At 36.2% G+C, this 22,873-nt stretch overlaps 1 protein-coding gene and 1 long non-coding RNA gene across 2 annotated transcripts; one reads left to right on the top strand and one right to left on the bottom strand.

The window, feature by feature from the left end:
• The first annotated feature begins 1,203 nt into the window (after positions 1-1,203).
• On the top strand, positions 1,204-4,675 carry LOC114272815 (laccase-7-like). Its single transcript, XM_028214511.2, has 6 exons — positions 1,204-1,428; positions 1,887-2,038; positions 2,137-2,381; positions 3,000-3,128; positions 3,258-4,208; positions 4,313-4,675. The coding sequence occupies exons 1-6, from the start codon at positions 1,339-1,341 to the stop codon at positions 4,441-4,443; spliced, it is 1,698 nt and encodes a 565-aa protein (XP_028070312.2). The 5' UTR covers positions 1,204-1,338; the 3' UTR covers positions 4,444-4,675.
• Positions 3,945-7,246, bottom strand: LOC114272816 (uncharacterized). The gene is made up of 2 exons (XR_003632845.2): positions 6,924-7,246; positions 3,945-4,205 (listed from the first exon to the last, which is right to left on the bottom strand). It is a non-coding gene; the product is annotated as an uncharacterized LOC114272816 (long non-coding RNA).
• Between the last annotated feature and the right edge of the window lie 15,627 nt (positions 7,247-22,873).

Here is a 22,873-nt window from a genome sequence, read left to right as displayed (position 1 = left end):
TATTTTCGAATCAAACCCTTTGGACATACATTTCATATACCAAACCTATTCAACCAGAAATTTCGTAAAAATGAAGAAAAATCAAACATAATCATAAACTCTAAACTCAAAATTATCATAATCGAAGTATAAAAAGTTCAAAATCTTACCTGGAAGCCCTAAAACAACTTGTCACCGATCAATCTCTTTTACATTTTGTCCTAGCAACGGTGATCGAACCAAATCCAGGAAATTCTTCGTCGTTTCTTCACTTTGATCACTTTTCTTCCAAGATTTCGTCTCTCTCTCTCTCTCTCTTCTTTCTCTCAGAAATTCGACTGTATTTCAGAATAGAGAGTAATTTAGGGATTTAGGCTAGAAAGGGTATTGTTCTCTTTTCGTCCTCAAAAGCAAGGGTAATAAGGTCATTTAGTATATGCAACTAACGTTGTTTGTGCCAATATGACGAGATGGAGGAATCTGGAGAATATCATGTAAAGTAGAGGAGGTTTATGTAATTATTCAAATCACAAGGAAGGTCCATGTATTTGTCAGAAACCTCAAGGGAGGTAAGTATAATTTACCCTATATTTTTTATATTTTTGGTATTTAGTAAATTTTTTTAAAAAAAATTCACACACATTATACATTTTAATTGTATTTATATTAAGTGTATTTAAAAAAAAATTACTTAAAATATTAAAAAAATCACTAAAAATAAAAAAAAATACGAAAAATAAAAATTTAATTTTTAAAAAATTAAATTTAAAAAACTGAAACTAAAGATTATCAATCTTTATAAAAATAAATAAATAATTACTTATTCTCAATTTCAATGGGTGTCTAACTGCACAAATGTCAAAATATATTGGTCCAATTATATGAAATGGTAAAATCAAATAATAGTGATGAACAGCTATGAAGGCACCCAAATATCTACATATATATCAAAAAGTAATGTCATATTTTATCATTATAACTTCAAAAGAACCACTAAAATTAGGACAAAACAAACATTTGATGACGTAAGATTGACATTACACAAATCAAGCCCCTTGTAATTGCATAAACAGCTAACATTCTACGACTTTGGGATTTATTTAATGTAATATTTCCACGATTGACTTATTAAAAGTCTCATTCAAATTACTCCTTATTGGTAAACAGACTTGTCTATCTACATACCCAACTACTATATATATGGAAAGGAATTGCAGAACAAACACACACAACATCCTTGTATGAAATACAAAGCCACTTACAAAAATCTTGAGCACTTCTCACAAAAACGAGAGAGAGAGAGATTCTTTTGATTTTCGTTTCTTTGGCTCTCTATCATTTATTATTCGGTCAATTAGTATGGCACGGCCTGTGTTCTTACTCGTTTGGGTTTTAACTCTTTTGATTGCTTCACTCGTCTCTACTGATATTGTAGAGTATTCTTTCGAAGTAATTTGTCTTACCCATTTCAATAATTTTTTAAAATCTTTAGTTTTTTGTCACTTTGTGTGGGACTCACTTCTGATTGTGTTTATTCCATGCACTTTTTCTGAGTCAAGTATGCTCGACCTGCTAGTTTTTGAAAGCCTTTCTTGTAGACTTAAAATATTTCACAGTATATAGGAGTGATATAAAACCATGACAAAAAAATTAGTAACATATAAAATTATTATGTCTTTAAAATGTTTTTTTTTTTTCTTATACCATTAGACTAACAAGAAGTTATTGCTCTTGCTTGATATAGTTACTAGTGCTTCTCTTTGCCTAAAATAAACTATCCTATTCCCAATTTTTTGCTTTCGAAAAATTAGGCCCTTTGTATTCTCTTCTCTCAATATGTGCATGATTACTTAAACTTGAAAATTTAAGATTTGATAACATAGCTTATTTCATTTATATCATTTTAGGTAAAAGACATGACTCTCCAACGATTATGCCGCAATCAAGTAATCACTGCTGTAAATGAAGGCCTCCCAGGCCCAACAATACTGGCTTATGAGGGGGACACCCTTGTTGTTCATGTCTTTAATAAATCTCCTTACAACCTTACTATTCATTGGTAATATAAATTTTTAATTTACACCGAGTTTTTTTTTTTATTTTGCTTTTAACTTACATCAGACTAAGTTTGATATGAGTATGTGTTCATATATGCAGGCATGGAATTTTTCAAATATTGAGTGGATGGGCAGATGGACCTGAATATGCAACTCAATGTCCAATACGTCCCGGAAATAGCTATACTTACAGATTCAACATCACAGGACAAGAAGGAACCCTATGGTGGCACGCACATAGCCAATGGCTTCGTGCAACCGTTTATGGGGCGTTAATCATCCGTCCAAAAGTTGGTTACTCATACCCATTCCTAAAACCCTACAAAGAATTTCCAATTCTTTTAGGTATCAATCATTTTGTTTATTCCACTAGAAACTCTCTTGTGCTTCATGTATTAGTACACTTATTATGATAATTGATAAGTAAAAATAAACACGGACTCGTTACTAGCAAAGACAATATTCTATTATCAAGTTTATTACCCAATCATATAAGATGTTTATTATTTTTCAAATCTTCAAAGGTAATTGATAATTGAGAGTAGTTTAGCAACCTAACATACATTAGTATAAAAAAAAAGTTTCCTAATCTTATAGAATTCAAACCAACTAAATATCATTTCTAGAAGTTTTGTACTTCAAAATTACAATTTCTGTGGGGAAATATAGTTATATTTTTGTTTTATTTTTCTTTTCTCAATCACTAGTATATATATATATATATATATATATTTCCCAAACAACAAATTAGGATAGTTCATTGCACATTTTTGTTGGAAAAAGTCGACATAGAAATACAGACGCATAATAAAAAAATGAAAACAGTAATGAATGTAATGTCTATAATGTTGAGGTTCAAAACTTTTAGTTAATATTTGATTGCATTGTTTGACTTCAAAATGAATAGAAAACATACTTTTTCAATGCCTATAAGATTAGTCATTTATTAAATTGTGATTACAGGAGAATGGTGGAATGCTAATATTATTGACGTCGAGAACCAAGCACTTGCAAGCGGTGGTCCTCCTAACAGTTCCAATGCTTTCACCATCAATGGGCAACCCGGCGATCTCTATCAATGTTCTTCAAATAGTAAGTATTATCACACTACACACTAACATTGCAAATTTAGTTGCCAAGTTATACTTAGATGTTTAATATCAGTTTTTACTTGACCTCTCCCATACTTTTGTACAAAATAAGATTTTTGTTTCTTTTCAGGCACATATAAGGTAAATTTGGCACAAGGTAAAACATATCTCCTACGCATAATCAACGCTGCAATGAATAACCAATTCTTCTTCAAGATAGCCAACCACAAAATGACAGTTGTTGCCGTTGACGCCACTTATACTACTCCGATGGTCACCGACTTCATTGTTATTGCTCCTGGCCAGACCATCGACGCACTACTCATTGCCGACCAACCAGCAGCCTATTACTACATGGCAGCACATACCTACCTTAGTTCAGAAGGTATACCGGATACTACCACCTCTACCACCGGGATCATTGTCTATGAGAATGCCATATCATCAACCCCACGAATGCCGGTCCTACCAGCCTTCAATGACACACCAACAGCCTACAAGTTCTATTCTAGTTTAACTGCCCTAGTTATTGCGCCTCATTGGGTCCCAGTCCCACTCAATGTTGATGAACACATGTTTGTGACAATAAGTTTGGGCTTGATCCCATGCGAAGCAAGTTCCACCTGTGATGGTCCACTTGGAGAGCGATTAGCCGCAAGCTTGAACAACGCATCATTCGAGTTCAACACCAAGTTGTCAATGATGGAAGCCTTTTTCAACAATGTTGATGGAATCTACACGACTGATTTCCCCGACCAACCACCATTGGTATTTGATTACACAAATTCAAACAACAACTTCAATAGAACGATCATAATGACATCAAAGTCAACCAAAGTGAAAAAACTTAAGTTCAATTCAATTGTTGAGATAGTGTTACAAAACACAGCCTCACTGGGTATAGAGAGCCACCCTATGCATTTGCATGGATTCAACTTCCATGTCTTGGCTCAAGGGTTTGGAAACTATGACCCAATAAATGATCCCAAAAAGTTCAATCTAGTCAATCCGCAGGCGCGTAACACCATTGCTGTGCCGACCGGAGGGTGGGTTGTTGTCAGATTTCAAGCAAACAATCCTGGTAAATATAATGTTTTATTATGCATGGCTCTGTCATTTTAATGTGTGTGTGTGTTGTGTAAATGTATACTAAATTATGCTTTTTGAAAAAATTGATGTTTACAGGTATATGGTTGATGCATTGTCACATGGACATACACATGCCGTGGGGCTTATTGATGGGTTTTGTGGTTGAGAACGGACCAACACCTTCAACTACGTTGCCTCCGCCTCCACAAGATCTCCCCAAATGTTAAGAGTTGTTCTACATTGTTGTTATTTTCTATCATTTTTTTTTTGGGGGATGCACCAATAAATCCCAAATTAATAACTTATACATTGTTTAGTTCTAAAAGTTTTCTTATAGGCTGAAAAGTCCCATTACATTGTTTCAAACATCAGATTAATGTTTTAAACATTAGATTTCGAATATCAGATTAATGTTTCGAACATTAGATTTCGAACATCAGATTAATATTTCAAACATTAGATTGATGTGCAAATGGAACTAAATGGAGCATAAGAAAACTTTTAGGACTAAATAGTTCAACCTAAGACTTATGGATAAATTTTCCTTTTTTTTCCATGTAATAAAGGTGGCCAATAATTTATTCTTTCAATTGTTTTAAGTTCGCTTGCTTCGGTTATTTTCTATCATTTTTTTTTACCATGTAATAAAGGTGTGGCCATTAATTTATTCTTTCAATTGTATTTAGTCCGCTTTCTTTGGTGTTAAATAATATTATGAAAATTTTAATGTTCATAATCTTTGGCAAGTGTAGTTTATATGAACCACAATAATTGTGCTTTATATAATAAACTAGTAGTAAAATATTAATTTTGAGTTTTAATACTTTATGAGTAGAAAATTTTAACAATTAAAAATCAAATGCAAATAAATTTATTAATGGCTCATGAAAATTTTTACTGTGTGGTCCTATATAAAATAGGCTAATAAAAACAATTTATTTCAAGGTTATATATATATATTATCAACTTGAAATCAAATCCTCATCTGTATTAATTAAATTTACCAAGAATAGTGAATTCCACTTGTATCAAAATATTTTTTTCTAAAAAAAATAAAAATATTAGAAAATTCTATAATATAAAAAATAAGATTTGGTTATAACTCGTTGTGTATTATTTTGGTTATTTATCGAAAATATTTTTGCTACTTTCTTATATTTTTTGGTTATATCTGAAGTGGTGCATCGGGTCATTAGCTTCAAGTAGTATTTGATTATGATCTATTATAATATTAAGTATTTTATTATACGAATAAGTATTCAAGATGGGTTGACTCAAATTTACCAAAAATAATGAATTCCACTTGTATCAAAATAATTTTTTGCAAAAAAAAAAAAAAAAATCAGAAAATTCTATAATATACAAATTATGACTTGATTATAACTCATGGTGTATTATTTTGGTTATTAATCAAAAAGACTTTTGCTAATTTATTATGTTTTTTGGCTATTTCTAAAGTGGTGAATTAGGTCATTAATTATTTTTCAAGTAATGTTTGATTATGATCTATTATAATATTTTTATATGATAATATTTAAGTATTTTATTACACGGTGGGTTGACTCAAATGTAGAATTTATTTTTATATCAGTAAGATCGTAAAAGTTATTAACATTGATGCGTAAAAAATTATAAATTCAAATCAGGCACAAAATCAGGCACAAAATCTCTATAACCTTAATAATTTCAGTTCTTAAAAAACTTCTAATTAATTATGTGACACATTATAATAACTATAAAATTTTTATTTCAGCCAAATTATTTTTGCACATCTTTTCTCATAGAGCTCATGAAGGTGCATTATCAGTAATACTATAAATTCAAAAATTTTATTTAAAAATTATTCAAGAAAATATTAATAAGTGCCTTAAATATACACAATTATTTTCGATGAATCACTATTCTTTAATAATACTTCACACTATTTACCATTTGACATTTGTCAATTTATCTTTTAAAAACTTAACAAAAAAAGTATGAAAAATGCTATGGACGCCAAATAAATTACCAAATTTTTTTCAAACCTCTCACATGGATATGGGACCAACACAAATCACATGTGTGTGGGTCCCACACCATGTGAGAGGTTTAGTTGAAAAATTGGTAATTTATTGGGGCCACTAGCATAACTCCAAAAGTATTGAGTTCCATTATTTTAATCAATCAATATTAAATTGGATGCTTATACATGTATTTAAATCACTTTCAAAAATATGATGTCTAACATAAAATCACAAATGAATTAACTTTAATTAATGTAACAATATTTTATACTATGATATGTGTTACAAAAGAATAATATTAATTTTAATTTAAAATAAAATTTTAATTTTAATTATTTATTTTAATAATCTTAGCCTTATTGTTCCATAAAAGTGTTACTTAAATACTTATATATAATAAATTTAGTTAAATTATTTATTTATTTTAATAATTTTAGTTCTATTGTGCTATAAAAGTAGAGGTGCACACGGTCGGTTTGGCTTGGGTTTACCCTTAGCCCGTCAGCCAAACTGACTCATTCGGATTATAAAACCAGTCATCCGTTGTCAAGTGAATTGCACTTCAAAATCAACCGAATTAAATAACTCGGTTTGGTGGTTGGTTCGGTCGATTTCGAACATCTAATGGAGGTAGAAAAAATTATGAAAAAGAGAGAGTTGAGAGAAAATGGGAAAAAAGGGAGAAAGAGATGAGGACTCATTACCACTGTCATCGCCATAACTAATTGATGCCGTCGCCGCTCAAATACCACCACACCATCGCTCATCGCAATCGCAATATCCACCATCATGATCGCTCACAGTCGCCGTTATTTACTACCTTGTCTACCACCATCACCAGCTAAAGAAAGTAGGAAAGGGAAAAGAAGAGAAGCATCGAGAAGAAAGAGAGAGAGAGAGGGATGAGTCAAAGAGAGGAAAGGAGGGAGAGAGAGATAGAGAGAGACTGAAGTGAAGAGTAAGGAGACTCTTTCGTTTTTGTTCTTCTTAGGGTTTCATGAATGCTTATGGAAAATAATATAAAAAAAAAAACACATCTACCAAAGCGCAGATTATATTAATATTATATATTTAAAACTCTGTTCATTTTTTTGTTCAACTTAGAATTTAGGAGAGAGAAAACATTTGTTTATGAAGAGTGGAAACACAGTCTGTCAAACGTCAGATTGATTAAGATTAGGTGTAGTTTTAAGACAAGTATATAATATTATATAATAATAAAAATCTTCAATCGGGTCGAGTTGACCGGATTTGATTATGAATAAGAGCAAACTTCACTTTATCTCATGTGGTTTGGGTCGGGTGCGGATTACCTCCTAATATTTAGAAATTACCACATAACCCCCTTATGGTTTGTAGACTAAAACGCACAGTTAGTTTTTCCATCCAAATTAACAGGCTGTGAAATTCACACATCCATGAAGAGAGTAAATTATGTTTTATGACCAAAATACCGCTTACACATCTTTAAGTTTACAAAAGCTTGCCATTCTTCTTCCTCCTCCTCTCTCAAAAAATGAACAAGGTTGTTTCTCCAACCCTCCCTTTATCTTGATTAGAACTTATTACCTATACAGCAACGAAAATGGTGATATCAAGTTGCTAAAGATGCTTTTTGATTCAAGATGCTCTATTTCCATCAATGGGCTCCAACTCTAGATTAGGAGTGTTCATGATCTTCAGCCAATCTGGGTCTCTACCATGGAGCAAACCGTGGAAGAAAAATGGAGTGTTTCATGTTCAAAAGTTCAAAATAGCAGCAGAGAGAGATCATTTTTGTTGTAGACAAATCCAAATCCATTTTTCCTTTTAATATATAAACCCAGTTCACATATATAAATCCAAACCCATTTTGGTTGTTATTGTTTGTCCCAATTGGATGATTCATTTCAATTTCTTTACCCAAATTTGTAGCAAAAGTTCTTCCATAGCTACCCCGTCGGACTACCCCATCGACCAATACCTTGTTGAGCCATCGAATCGAAATCAAGACTAAACATAATTTGTATTGAGAGCAAATCAATAGCAACATAGATCAATCTCCATATCACAGAAACCAAACCCGAGTTGAATGTGAATCTCTATCATGATTAACTCGATCGCACTCATAAACATGCGAGCTAAAGGATCTCAACCATGAAGTCGAAGGTTGTAACAACCCTCACCACTGTTTACTGATAATGCCACTGATTACTGTTAAACTGTGACTGAACATGATTAAGTAACTGATTTGACTGACATTCTAAACTGATTGATTGAGTGTATTAGTTTAAATGCATTTCTATCTGTTTGACTGTTAATTGATCTGTTCATGTTTTAAGTTTGAACTGTAAATTGAAAGCCTTATCAGCAGCCGAATCTGAAATCAATTAATGTTTTATGCTAATTAGAATTTATATGATTTTATGGTAGATTTGATTGAAATGTGATTTAAAATGATTAAATTAGATTAAATAATGGTAAATTACATTAGTTGGCTTATTTACCAAAATGCCATAGAAGTGGGCCACTTTGTTAAGTCTTGTTAGAGCTTATGTGTTGCATCATTTTGTTCATTCTTGAGACCAAAACCAATTGAGAGAGGGAGAGTAGGAGGAAAGACTTGAGTTCATCAAATTGGCTTGGAGAATTAGAAGATTTGGAGGATAATTGCACAAATTGAGCTTCCATTCTTGAAATTGAGGACCTAAGGTAGGAGAATCATCTTCTTAAACTTGTATTTAAGTTGTATCTTGCATGTTTCATGGAAGTTTGGTGATTAGAGTCTAGAATTGGTTCAAAATGTTGAATTGAAGCTTAAACCATGCATGCATGACATGTTCTAGCATTTTGAGGTTGTTTTTATGGAAATTGCTACATGCATGTCCATATCTTGATTATAGTTCATGAATTCATCATGTTTTTGGAAGTTTTGACTCATTTGATTACGTATTGGAAGCTTTGATTTCAATTGAACACATGCATGTTACATACACTTTATGTTCTTGGAGTTTATTTGAAATTGTGTTTAATTGACTCACCTTTGGGCTTTGATTTTGCAAATTGATCTTCAAAACATGTCATATTATGAGTTTTAAAGTGTTTTCCAGAAAATTGGCCCAAATGAATTGAATTTGATGCTTTAAATGTTGAGTTTTGTGCTTGGAGACAAATCTAGAAATTTCGGATTTTGGATCCACGCTCGAGCAGGGAACTCCACGCTCGAGCGTACACTCTGAGTACATGCATCCCGCTCGAGCGGGGAAAGTAACGCTCGCGCGTGAAATGCGTGTATCTAGTACTTTTCATGAGTTTACAGTCCGCTCGAGCAAAGGAAGTCACGCTCGAGCGGAGCTCCTTTGTCTGCATGTCCGCTCGAGCGTAGAAAGCCACGCTCGAGCGAGACCCTTGTTTTCTGAAAATTTTGAAAAGTATTTTAAAGTGCATCTTTTCATCTTCATTCCATCCTAGGCATTCCTAGGCCATGTTTAAGGCATCTTAATGAGGATATTGATGTAGAACCACACCGAGTCAAGATAGGGACTAAGTCATTGATTCCCAAGTGTGTAACTTAGTGTGTGTTCATTTTGTAACTGTGTAGGGTAGGCATCTGAGGACGCTCACTAGCCTCTCTGTAGCCCAGTGCTCTCTGAGTAACAATGTTATAAAGATTTGTTCAATTATGAATATTTTCTGAATGATCAACTGTTCTGTTTACTGAAACGTTATTGTTTAACGAATAAATGTTTGTCCTATTTGTAAACTGTATTCGTGGCATCCATAGCAATTTACTGTTACTGTACTATTACTACTACTATCACAGAGATCTCTTTCGGTTCCCATGTTTGGAACCACTACTGTTTACTGTTATGATGGCCATCAAATGACTGTTCGGTCTGTTAAGACCTACTGTACTGTTTGCTATTGGATATACCACATATACTTGCTATGGTTTCTAAATGACTGATATGACTGCTTAATGACTGAAAGGACATTCATTCTTAACCCCTTTACACAACTGTTATTCACTGGGCTTTAGCTCACTGTTTATATATATATATATGTAGGTGTCCAGGCACCGGATCGGAGCTAGGAGCATTGGGTTAAACTCCCTTTTTGTCAAGCCAACCAACATGCCTCACTGCGAGGTTCCAAGTGTGTTCAAGCTTAGGCTCATTTAGGGTGTCTCAGTTCACCCTTCTGTCTTTGTTTTGTAATACTGTATAGACTTGTATTGTACTGTTATGGTAGGGATTTGGTCCCTAACCTGAATGCCTGTATATGATGTATGTACATACTGTTTTTGTTCTGAATGTGAATGTGTTATGAAAAGTCTTTTTGCATACAGACTGTCACAGCTCATTGGACATCTTTCATTTATTGTTTTGGCTTCCGCCAGCCCCTGTACTCTGTATTACTGTCTTGACTGTTAAGCAGGCCTTCGGTAATCACGGATTACTGGCTGGTTACGGTGCTAAACCCATAGGAGCGGGTTTGGGTCCTGACAGAGTGGTATCAAAGCGATATCAAACCACGAGTTATACCGCACACACATGTCCAAATGAGCTATAGGATGTCCTAGGAAAGTCAATAGGGCATTGCATGAGCGTTGAAAAGTGTATGTGGCCATGACATGAATATATGTGCTAATGTGTTAATGTGCTAATGTGTTTATGTAAGCAATTCCTATGTTTATTATTATTGTATTGCATATAGTGAAATGGACAATGCAAGGAATACCGATGAAACAGAATCATCTAATGCCAGAATGGCAAGATTAGAAAGAACAGTTGAACTGTTGACTGAGGCCTTGAGGCTACAACAGAACCAACAGCCCCTACCTCCTCCAGTTCAACCCGAACAGAATGTGAATGATGACATAATTGCTCTAACACAGAAGTTCAGCAAAATGAAACCACCATCCTTCCAAGGAGGCCTGGAACCATTAAAGGCCGAAGCATGAGTGCTAGAAACGGAGAAATTATTTAAAGTGTTTCCATGTTCTGAAGCACACAAGGTATTGCTGGCTACCTTTACTTTACAAAAAGAGGCCAGACGGTGGTGGATGCTTGTCTGTGATGCGAATACTATCATGACTTGGGCTCAGTTTAAATAGTCCTTCTTCGAGAAGTACTTCCCTCATTGTGTCAGGGATCGAAAAGTAACTGAATTTGAACAGTTAAAGCAGGGTACCATGTCAGTAGCAGAGTATGAATCAAAGTTTACTGAACTCACCAGATATGCGCCACACATGGTGGACACTGATTACAAAAAGGCCAGGAAGTTTGAAGGTGGCCTTAATGTTGAAATACTTGACAGAATCAATGTTCTGAAACTACTGAAATATGTAGATGTTCTTGACCGAGCGATAATAGTCGAGTCGAATATCGAGGCACTAAAACAGACTAAAACACCGGGAACTGAATGGCGCGGTAAGAGACAAGGCTTCTAAGTCCAAGAAAGGCCGAAATAATTCGTCGAACAAAAAGCAGAATACAGGGTCAACGACCAGTTCCAGTCAGGGAAACAATTCCATACCGCCCTGTTCAGAATGTGGTAAGAGGTATAAAGGGGTTTGTTATAAAATTTCTGGTGCTTGTTACAGGTGTGGCAAGGTGGGCCACATGGTCAAAGATTGCCCTTCTGCTCCTCAGGGCAATGGTAAAGCTGCACCAAGCGCAGCAGCATCAACTGCTCCACCGAAACCCAACCCCAAAGCTACTGGAAAAGAGCCTATGAGGCAAGGCCGAGTGTTCACACTTGTACCGGGAGATGTGCAGAATACCGAGACCGTTGTGTCAGGTATACTCTCAATTTGTGCTCAAAATGCTTATGTTCCGATTGATTCGGGGTCTACACATTCATATGTATCGCATGCTTTTTCGCGAAAATTAAATAGACTACTGGAACCTATGAACTATCTGTTAGCTGTATCTTCACCTGTTGGAGGATCTATGACTTGTGCTTATATGTACCCTGCATGTGAAATTATTGTTGGGGATGTTCATTTGTATATTGATTTACTGCCTCTGAATATTGATCACCTTGATGTGATATTGGGAATGGACTGGTTAACGAAATATCATGCTACCATAGACTATGTAACAAAACAAGTTATTTTTCGTCCACCTAGACTGCCTGAATTTGTGTTTAACGGAGTTGGAGTAGTACTTCCCCCATATCTGATTCCATCCATGAAAGCTTTTAAACTGATTAAAAAGGGGTGTAAAGGGTATCTGTGTTGTGTATTGACTGTAACTACTGATGCTAAAACTAATGTGAACAGTATTCCTATAGTCAGAGAATTCCCAAATGTTTTTCCAAATGATTTGCCAGGGGATTTGATTGATAGGGAGATTGAATTCACCATTGATGTGATTCCCGGTACATAGCCAGTATCTAAAGCTCCTTATAGAATGGCACCAACTGAATTGAAAGAGTTGAAAGTTTAGCTGTAAGAACTGTTAGATAAGAAGTTCATCAGGCCCAACACTTCACCGTGGGGCGCACCGGTCCTATTTGTGAAAAAGAAAGACGGCTCATTGAAACTCTGCATTGACTACCGTGAACTGAACAAGGTAACAGTGAAAAATAAATATTCATTGCCTCGTATTGATAATTTATTTGACCAGTTACAGGGTGCCCAAGTGTTCTCCAAAATTGACCTCAGATTTGGATACCACCAATTGAAAGTCAAGACAGGGGACATTGAAAAGACTGCCTTTCGAACGAGGTACGGACATTATGAATTCTTAGTTATGCCTTTCGAAGTTACCAATGCACCTGCTGCATTTATGGATCTTATGAACAGAATTTTCAAACCATTCCTAGATGAATTTGTAGTTGTATTCATAAATGACATTCTGATTTATTCCAAAAGCACAGAAGAACATGAACGCCATTTGAACATTGCCTTACAAACCTTAAGAGACCAGAAACTCTATGCAAAACTGACAAAGTGTGAATTTTGGCTTGATAATGTTATGTTTTTGGGGCATGTTACAGTTGACCCGCAAAAAATTGAAGCAGTAGTGAATTGGCCCAGACCGTCTAATGTTACTGAAGTCCGAAGTTTCTTAGGCTTAGCCGGGTACTACAGAAGATTTGCGAAGGACTTCTCCAAAATTGCCCTACCATTGACTCAGTTGACTCAAAAAGGGATATCATTTGACTGGACCGATTAGAGAGAATCAGCTTTTCAAGAGTTAAAAACTCGGCTTGTGACTGCATCGATTCTCACCTTACCCTCAGGTACGGATGGATTTACCATATTTAGTAATGCTTCTTATAAGGGTTTGGGATGTGTTTTGATGCAAAATGGTAAAGTTATCGCATATGTTTCCCAACAACTGAGACCGCATGAGTAAAATTATCCGACCCATGACTTAGAACTTGCTGCAGTAGTGTTTGCATTGAAAATCTGGCGTCACTACCTATATGGGGCAACATGTGAAGTGTATACAGATCACAAGAGTTTGAAGTACTTCTTCACACAGAAAGAACTAAACATGAGGCAGCGGAGATGGTTAGAACTGATAAAGGATTATGATTTGCAAATTTTGTACCGTCCAGGGAAAGCTAACACCGTTGATGATGCACTCAGCCGGAAGTCAATTAGAAATTTAGCCTGTTTACTCACCAGGCAGAAAGAATTGCTATGTGACTTTGAAATATTTGAAGTTGAGATTGTTTTGCGTGAACAAGGTGGAACCTTAGCCGCTATTTCTGCTCAACCGACATTGATTGATGAAATTAAAGAGAAACAGCAACAGGATGACTTTTTGAAAAAGGTCATTGATGAACGGGAGTCCAAACTGAGGCCGGACTTTAAGTTTGAGAACAATGTGTTGAAATTTCAGGGAAGATTGCGTGTACCGAATGATCTTGAACTGAAAAGACGAATTCTGCAAGAGGGCCACAATTCGAAACTGTCTATCCATCCAGGAAATATGAAAATGTACCAAGACTTGAAACTGAATTTCTAGTGGCCGGGAATGAAGAAAGAGATTGCTGACTTTGTATCGAAATGTCTTCATTGCCAACAAGTTAAAGCTAACCATCAACGACCCGCAGGCTTACTGCAGCCCTTACCAATACCGGAGTGGAAATGGGAACATATCACTATGGATTTCATTGTTGGTTTACCTCGCTCCAGTAAAGGTAGGGACTCAACTTGGGTTATTGCTGATAGACTGACTAAATCTGCTCACTTCTTATCTATCAAAACAATTTATAATGCGGACAAATTGGCCATAATTTATATTGATGAGATTGTTAGATTGCATGGAGTACCTTTATCTATTGTTTCTGATAGGGACTTGAAGTTTACATCGAGATTTTTGCAAAGCCTACAAACAGCATTGGGTACTGAACTGAGACTGAGTAGTGCATACCATCCTCAGACAGATGGCCAGTCAGAAAGAACCATCCAGACTCTGGAAGATTTACTGCAGATGTGTGTTCTTGATTTCCAGGGAAATTGGAAAAGTCATCTACCTTTAGCTGAATTTGCCTACAACAACAGCTTTCACTCAAGTATTGGTATGGCGCCTTTCGAGGCTTTGTATGGCAGGAAATGTCGATCTCCAATTTGATGGGCAGAAATTGGAGATAGGCCTTTGCTTGGGCCCGAAATTGTACATGAAACCACTGAAAAAGTGAAACTAATTCAACAGAGACTGAAAACTGCACAAAGTCGATAGAAAAGTTATGCGGATGTCCGAAGGCGAGACAGAGAGTACGAAGTAGGTGATCATGTTTTTGTTAAAGTGACACCGATGAAAGGGCAGACCTGTTTTGGGGTTAAAGGCAAGTTAGCGCCGAGATATGTCGGACCGTACGAGATTATTGAAAAGATTAATCCGGTGGCGTATCAAGTAGCACTTCCTCCTGAAATGGAGCATATGCATAACGTGTTCCATATTTCAATGTTGAAGGATTACCTTCGAGATCGCTTCCATGTGATTGAGCCTACCCGTGTAGTGCTAAGTGATGACTACACTTATAAAGAACGGCCTATTCAGATTGTAAACCGACGGATCAAGAAGTTAAGGAACAAAGAAATTCCGTTAGTGAAAGTTGATTGGCAAAACCATGGTGGCGTATATGCCACTTGGGAAAGGAAAGACGATATGATCAAGAGATATCCTGAACTGTTCCCTCTGGATCCAGTATTATTCCAAAATGAAGGTAATTCGAGTTTGGAGGACTAAACTCTTTGTAAGGAGGGGAGACTGTGACAACCCTCACCACTATGTACTGATAATACCACTGATTACTGCTAAACTGTGACTGAACATGATTAAGTAATTGATTTGACTGACATTCTAAACTGATTGATTGAGTGTATTAGTTTAAATGCATTTTTATCTGTTTGACTGTTAATTGATCTGTTCATGTTTTAAGTTTGAATTGTAAATTGAAGGCCTTATCGGCGGCCGAATCTGAAATCGATTAATGTTTTATGCTAATTAGAATTTATATGATTTTATGGTAGATTTGATTGAAATGTGATTTAGAATGATTAAATTAGATTAAATAATAGTAAATTACATTAGTTGGCTTATTTACCAAAATGCCATAGAAGTGGGCCACTTTGTTAAGTCTTGTTAGAGCTTATGTGTTGCATCATTTTGTTCATTCTCGAGACCAAAACCGATTGAAAGAGGGAGAGTAGAAGGAAAGACTTGAGTTTATCAAATTGGCTTGGAGAATTAGAAGATTTCGAGGATAATTGCACAAATTGAGCTTCCATTCTTGAAATTGAGAACCTAAGGTAGGAGAATCATCTTCTTGAACTTGTATTTAAGTTGTATCTTGCATGTTTCATGGAAGTTTGGTGATTAGAGTCTAGAATTGGTTCAAAATGTTGAATTGAAGCTTAAATCATGCATGCATGACATGTTCTAGCATTTTGAGGTTGTTTTTATGGAAATTGCTACATGCATGTCCACATCTTAATTATAGTTCATGAATTCATCATGTTTTTGAAAGTTTTGACTCATTTGATTACGTATTGGAAGCTTTGATTTCAATTGAATACATGCATGTTACATACACTTTATGTTGTTGAAGTTTATTTGAAATTGTGTTTAATTGACTCACCTTTGGGCTTTGATTTTGCAAATTGATCTTCAAAACATGTCATATTATGAGTTTTAAAGTGTTTTCCAAAAAATTGGCCCAAAGGAATCGAATTTGATGCTTTAAATGTTGAGTTTTGTGCTTGGAGACAAATCTGAAAATTCCGGATTTTGGATCCACGCTCGAGCGGGGAACTCCACGCTCGAGCGTACACTCTGAGTACATGCATCCCACTCGAGCGGAGAAAGTAACGCTCGAGCGTGAAATGCGTGTATCTAGTACTTTTCATGAGTTTACAGTCCGCTCGAGCGAAGGAAGTCACGCTCGAGCGGAGCTCCTTTGTCTGCATGTCCGCTCGAGCGTAGAAAGCCACGCTCGAGCGAGACCCCTGTTTTCTGAAAATTTTAAAAAGTGTTTTAAAGTGCATCTTTTCATCTTCATTCCATCCTAGGCATTCCTAGGCCATGTTTAAGGCATCTTAATGAGGATATTGATGTAGAACCACACCGAGTCAAGATAGGGACTAAGTCATTGATTCCCAAGTGTGTAACTTAGTGTGTGTTCATTTTGTAACTGTGTAGGGTAGGCATCTGAGGACGCTCATTAGCCTCTCTGTAGCCCAGTGCTCTGTGAGTAACAATGTTGTAAAGATATGTTCAATTATGAATATTTTCTGAATGATCAACTGTTCTGTTTACTGAAACGTTATTGTTTAACGAATAAATGTTTGTCCTATTTGTAAACTATATTCATGGCATTCATAGCAATTTACTGTTACTGTACTGTTACTGCTACTGTCACAGAGATCTCTGTCGGTTCCCATGTTTGGAACCACTACTGTTTACTATTATGATGGCCATCAAATGACTGTTCGGTCTGTTAAGACCTACTGTACTGTTTGCTATTGGATATACCATATATACCTGCTATGGTTTTTAAATGACTGATATGACTACTTAATGACTGAAAGGACATTCATTCTTAACCCCTTTACGCAACTGTTATTCACTGGGCTTTAGCTCACTGTTTATATATATATATATATAGGTGTCCAGGCATCGGATCGGAGCTAGGAATGTTGGGTTAAACTCCCTTTTTGTCAAGCCAACCAACGTGCCTCACTACGAGGTTCCAAGTGTGTTCAAGCTTAGGCTCATTTAGGGTGTCTCAGTTCACCCTTCTATCTCTGTTTTGTAATACTGTATAGACTTGTACTGTACTGTTATGGTAGGGATTTGGTCCCTAACCTGAATGCCTGTATATGATGTATGTACATACTGCTTTTGTTCCAAATGTGAATGTGTTATGAAAAGTCTTTTTGCATACAGACTGTCACATCTCATTGGACATCTTTCATTTACTGTTTTGGCTTCCGCGCAGCCCCTGTACTCTGTATTACTGTCTTGACTGTTAAGCAGGCCTTCAGTAATCACGGATTATTGGCCGGTTACAGTGCTAAACCCATAGGGGCGGGTTTGGGTCATGACAAAGATCAAAGTTCAATCCAGAACCAGCTCTGTGATTACAGCTCTGTGATTGTGTTCTTCAAGGGTTTTAGATCCAAATAGGGTTCGGATATAATATAGGAGCATCAATCGAGTTTGGAACTCAAATAGGGCTTTAACATAACAAAAAAAATTTAACCTAGTCCCAAATTTTTTAACATATATACATATACCAGATCAGGCTAACTGTGCGTCTTGCAAATCTAAATACTTATTTTGATATTAAAAATAATAGTTAAATTAGAAAGAAAATTAAGAATATAAAATTAAAAGTGATTCTAATGATTTATTTTTATTTTCATAGTTATTTGAAAAATAAAAATATATAGAAATAGAACTACAAAAATTTTATTTAAAAGATTAAATCTAAATATGTTGTGATTGGATTAAGAAGAAAATAAATAAATTAAATATGTAGGGTATTGATTTTTTTTCTTTAATATTTTTTTTTGAATTATTCATACATATTGTATATAGGTATATAAAATTTAAATTAAATATAAATATTTGTAATAAATAATTTCATGTTAAATAAAAATTTAAATATAAATTAATATTAAGATATCAATAAAATAGACAAAAAATTAAAAAAAATATGAAAGAAAAATAATTTGATCCGTGCGATACACATAATTAAGCACATTCTGTCTTATTTATTTATTTATTTATTTATAGAGATAAATTTTTTTCAAATGTTATAATAATTAAATTAAAATATTAACTATATAAAAAAAATTGACTACGACAAAACTAAATATACGATGAAAAATATATGAAAAATAAATATTTTTCAAATAGAATTCATATAAAATTAATTATTATAATTAAAATTCAATTTATATAAAATTTTATATTTAGATAAAAAAGACATATTGACATAAAAAAAATTAAAAAATCTTTAAAATATATCACCGTAAGAAACATATATGATATGATTGGTCTTAGAATTATCTTACCACAAACTCTTAAATTAAAATATATATATATATATATATATATTTTATCCCAATCAAGATAACGGTTGAGGCGGTTATGTTTGTCCATCAATTCACATCACAATGTGGTGTTATCATCAGCGGCAGCCTCGTTGAAATGCGGAATTCTAATACAACACTTTTTTCGTTGCGAAATTTATATCTGGTAAAAAAATTACCATAAAACTTATAAATTACATTATTAAATCAAAATAAAAAATAAAAAATAAAAAAACTACCAAAAAAATTTTGGAGAATTTTTTTTAAAGTCTCTCATATTAAAATTCTATAGCATAAAAAATATGAAATATTTTCATAATAGTTGAGGTCTCTCAAATTTATACAGAGAAATTTGGTAGAAGTAACATTTCTCTGGTTTGTTCAATTTCTTTGTATTTTCAAATTTTCTCTGTATTTTGAATTTCTCTGGTTTGCTCACAATTAGGTTACTAATTTAAGTTACTTGTTTGATTTTCACTGATTAGTTGTCTCCTTATGTATAATTTTTCATTTGAGATAAATTTTCTCGGACACTAAGATATCCCCTTTAGATTAATTTTCTCTGAACACATTGGACTTCTTTTCTCTCTGTGCCTTACTTGATTTTCTTTGACTAGTTGTCTCTTTAGTTTTCTCTCAAATTTTCTCTTGTATTTGAATTTTTCCTGCCCACATTAAACTCCCATTAATTTATGTTGCTTGTTTGATTTTCATTGATTGGTTGTCTCTTTATGCTAAATTTTCGCTGGCATTTGTATTTTTTTTTTACCACTGTAGAGTCCAATTTCTTTTTGTGGCTTCCTTGATTTTCCCTATCTAGTTGTGTGCTTGTGTGTGTAATTTTCTCTGTTTTTTGAAAAAAAATTCAAGGATTTGACATCTTTAATGTTGAATTTTCTATCCTTGTGCTGAATTTCCTATTGACATCGCTATGTTTTCATTGTCTATTGAGTTTTCTAGTTATGAGCTGAGATCAAAACACAGCAGCAACAAAACACCGCAAACACTCCAAACAAAACAGAAAGTCTCTGTCACTGTCAGTTATAAGTTAAGATCAAAAGGCAGCAGCCAGGGGTAGAGGGACATTGGACTTAGGGGGGTCACGTGCCCCCCCTGACTTTTGAATTTTTTTATTTTATTTTTTAATTTTTAGTGTAGTCTGCCTTGTGCCCCTCCTAATACACAATTTCAAACCCAACTAACCACTGACACACCCACACCACGCACGACGCACCATGTTTATATATTATATTTTATTTTATTTTATTATTATTTTATTTTTTTTGGAATCTTAATCCCAATCCTAATTAAATACTAACACAACTTTTTTTTTGGTGAGCGAGGCTTTTGACGCTTGAGCGGGCCCTTCGTTGTTGCTTCTCTGCTCGAGCGGGTGTTTTGACGCTCGAGCGTGAATTTCTATCTCCTAGTATTTTTCTCTGCAGGCCTTCGTACGCTCGAGCGGGAGTTTTGACGCTCGAACGTGACCCCTTTGATTTTGTTCCTCCGCTCAAGCGGAGAGTTTGACGCTCGAATGGGGACCATCGTCTGCAAAACTTCTGTGAGTGTGCATCCGACGCTCGAGCAGGCGTTTTGACGCTCGAGCGTGAATCTGTGTCTGACGCTCGAGCAGGGTTCCCACGCTCGAGCGGGACGACTTGTATATCAGTTCGAGTTTCACCTTTTTGGATCACTTTTTGATTTTCTTTGTCTCTCTTACTTTTTCAAAACCTCCATTGGAGAGCACCTCTCTCTAAAACCCAACTTCTCTCTAGGTATTGATCTAGTTAGAGTGATCTCCTACCCTTGTCCCTTTGTAAAAAGCGTTGTGCTTGATGTGGGCTTCACTTTGATCCGAAAATTTCTTGCTTTGGAGCATCTCGAGTTTTCTTCATCTTCTTCCTTTAAGCTCCGAATTTGAGGTAGGGATAACTACTCATTCTTATGATCTTTGATAACTTGGTATCAGAGCGTACCGGGTTCGAATACTTTGGGTACGCGGGAAGTGGTTAGTACCATAATGGGTTTGTCTCGCTTGATAGAGACTTAGATATAGTGTTATATGCTTATGTGATAACATGTTTATGTGACTATTTGGGTATGGGATTTAGTTTCTAGGATGTTGATTGGATCCTTGGGTTTCTGTGAGTCTTGTTGGAAAAGCACTTGATCAATGTTGTTTCTAACCGGAACTCTAGTAACGCCTCGGGACTATCACTATCCAGAAATGAAATTTGTAAGTGCTTATGTGATTATGTGCTTACGTCGAGTGAATTATAGTTGTCCATTGCATTAGGACACGAATGTTATAGCTTCGGCACATTTGTGAATGTGCTAATGTTCTTCGTTACCTTTATTAGAATGTCAGGACGAGGACGTGGTGGTAGGCGAGGTAGGCCTAGGAGACAGGAGATGCCTATACCGGATGAAGTTCCGGCGCGGCAAGAGGGTGTTAATCAGGCCAATGTAGCCGAGCCAGTGGGGCAGCAGGCCATGGGTGCCTTAGCCCGCGAGATAGCAGGAGCTATGAGAGAATCCATAGGCATTCTCAGAGCTGAGAATCCAGTTCTGGCCCAGGTTGTTGATGCAGGGCCTTCCTTTCTGAAGAGGGAGTTCTTTCGGTCAAATCCGGATGAGTTTATTGGGGATCCCAAGGAGCCACTTAAGGCTGACGAGTGGTTAGAACAGATGACCAAGACATTTGAGATGATTGGCATCGAAGACGGGGCATTGAATGTGACCTTGGCATCTTTCCAGCTGAAGGGGGATACGGGTCAGTGGTGGAAGTTCATAAGAGGCCGTGTTGGTGGTACATGGGAGACCTTTGTAGATGTTTTCCAGGAGAAGTTCCTAGCCCCAACTGTCAGGGAGAAACTGAGGGACTAGTTTTGTCAGCTCAAGTAGCTGAGCTTATCAGTGGCCGAGTTTGAGGCCACATTTACTAGCTTATCCAGGTTCGCACCTGAGCTTGTGGCGTCTGAGGAACGCCGTTGCATTGAGTTCGAGAGGAAGTTGAGGCATGGCCTCAAGATGAGAGTTGGGGGATCCATGATCTGAGAGTATGGGCGTCTTGTGGATGCCGCAACCCATATAGAGACTATGATGGAGGAGGAGAAGAGGATGAGAGGCTCCAAGAGGAGTCAGGATGGCCAGGGGGATGGTAGGGGCAGACAAGTTCTAACCCTCAACAATCCTAGGGTGCCTTGGTGAGGTCTACCTTTCCAGTACCGGGTTCGGGTTCTGGGAGAGGCAGCCAGGGAGACTTTACCTATTTCAAATGTGGTCAGCTGGGCCACAAGTCTCCAGTTGCCCACAGAGGGGAGGAGGTCAGGGAGCAGCTTCATCTTCGGCTCGACCTCAGAGCCAGAGTCAGGGCAGAGGCCGGTCGTTCTCTTGTTACCAGTGTGGTCAGACAGGGCACCTGAAGAGGTTCTGCCCACAGTTGGGTGGTACACCCGGTGTGTCTGGTTTGAGACAGACACAGAGTTCGCAGCCAGCACAGTCTGTTCAGGCCTCGAGGGCCAATCAGGGGGCTTCATCATCTCAGTCTGTGCACCAGCCTTTTGCTCTGAGAGGTGAGCAGGTAGATCAGGGGCCTACAGGGCATGTGTATGCTGTTACCACGCAGGATCTAGTACCGGCTCCATCTGTTGTAAGAGGTACCTTTTTGTTTTGCAACTCGGTTGCCAATATGTTGATTGATACGGGTGCATCGCATTCCTTTATATCTACTGCATTTACATCTGTTTTGGGGTTGGAGTTGGCACAGTTAGCATCTCCTATTTGTGTTGTATCACCTGTTGGAGGTGAGTTGATTTTGAAACAAGGGTGTCGGGACTGTGATATAGAGGTCGCCGATCGTTGGTTTCTATTTCCTTTTGTAGTTATGCCTATGTCGGGCTTTGATGTGATTTTGGGTATGGACTGGTTATCGTCATACCGGGCGGGGAGTGTTTCTATTTCTTGGGGAATCGGGTTGGCAGTGTGTTACCACCAGTATATGATCCACGACGACGGAGTGAGCTTAGTGGTCTCCTCGCTAGCTTTATGAGTAGTGAGTGTGATGAGACCCAGACTGTATTGCCAAGAGTGGTTTGCGAGTATTCGGATGTT

Source organism: Camellia sinensis, chromosome 8, assembly GCF_055761805.1.
Source record: "Camellia sinensis isolate YWXY chromosome 8, ASM5576180v1, whole genome shotgun sequence".
Classification (NCBI taxonomy): domain Eukaryota; kingdom Viridiplantae; phylum Streptophyta; class Magnoliopsida; order Ericales; family Theaceae; genus Camellia; species Camellia sinensis.
This window is presented reverse-complemented; position numbering and strand designations above follow the sequence as displayed.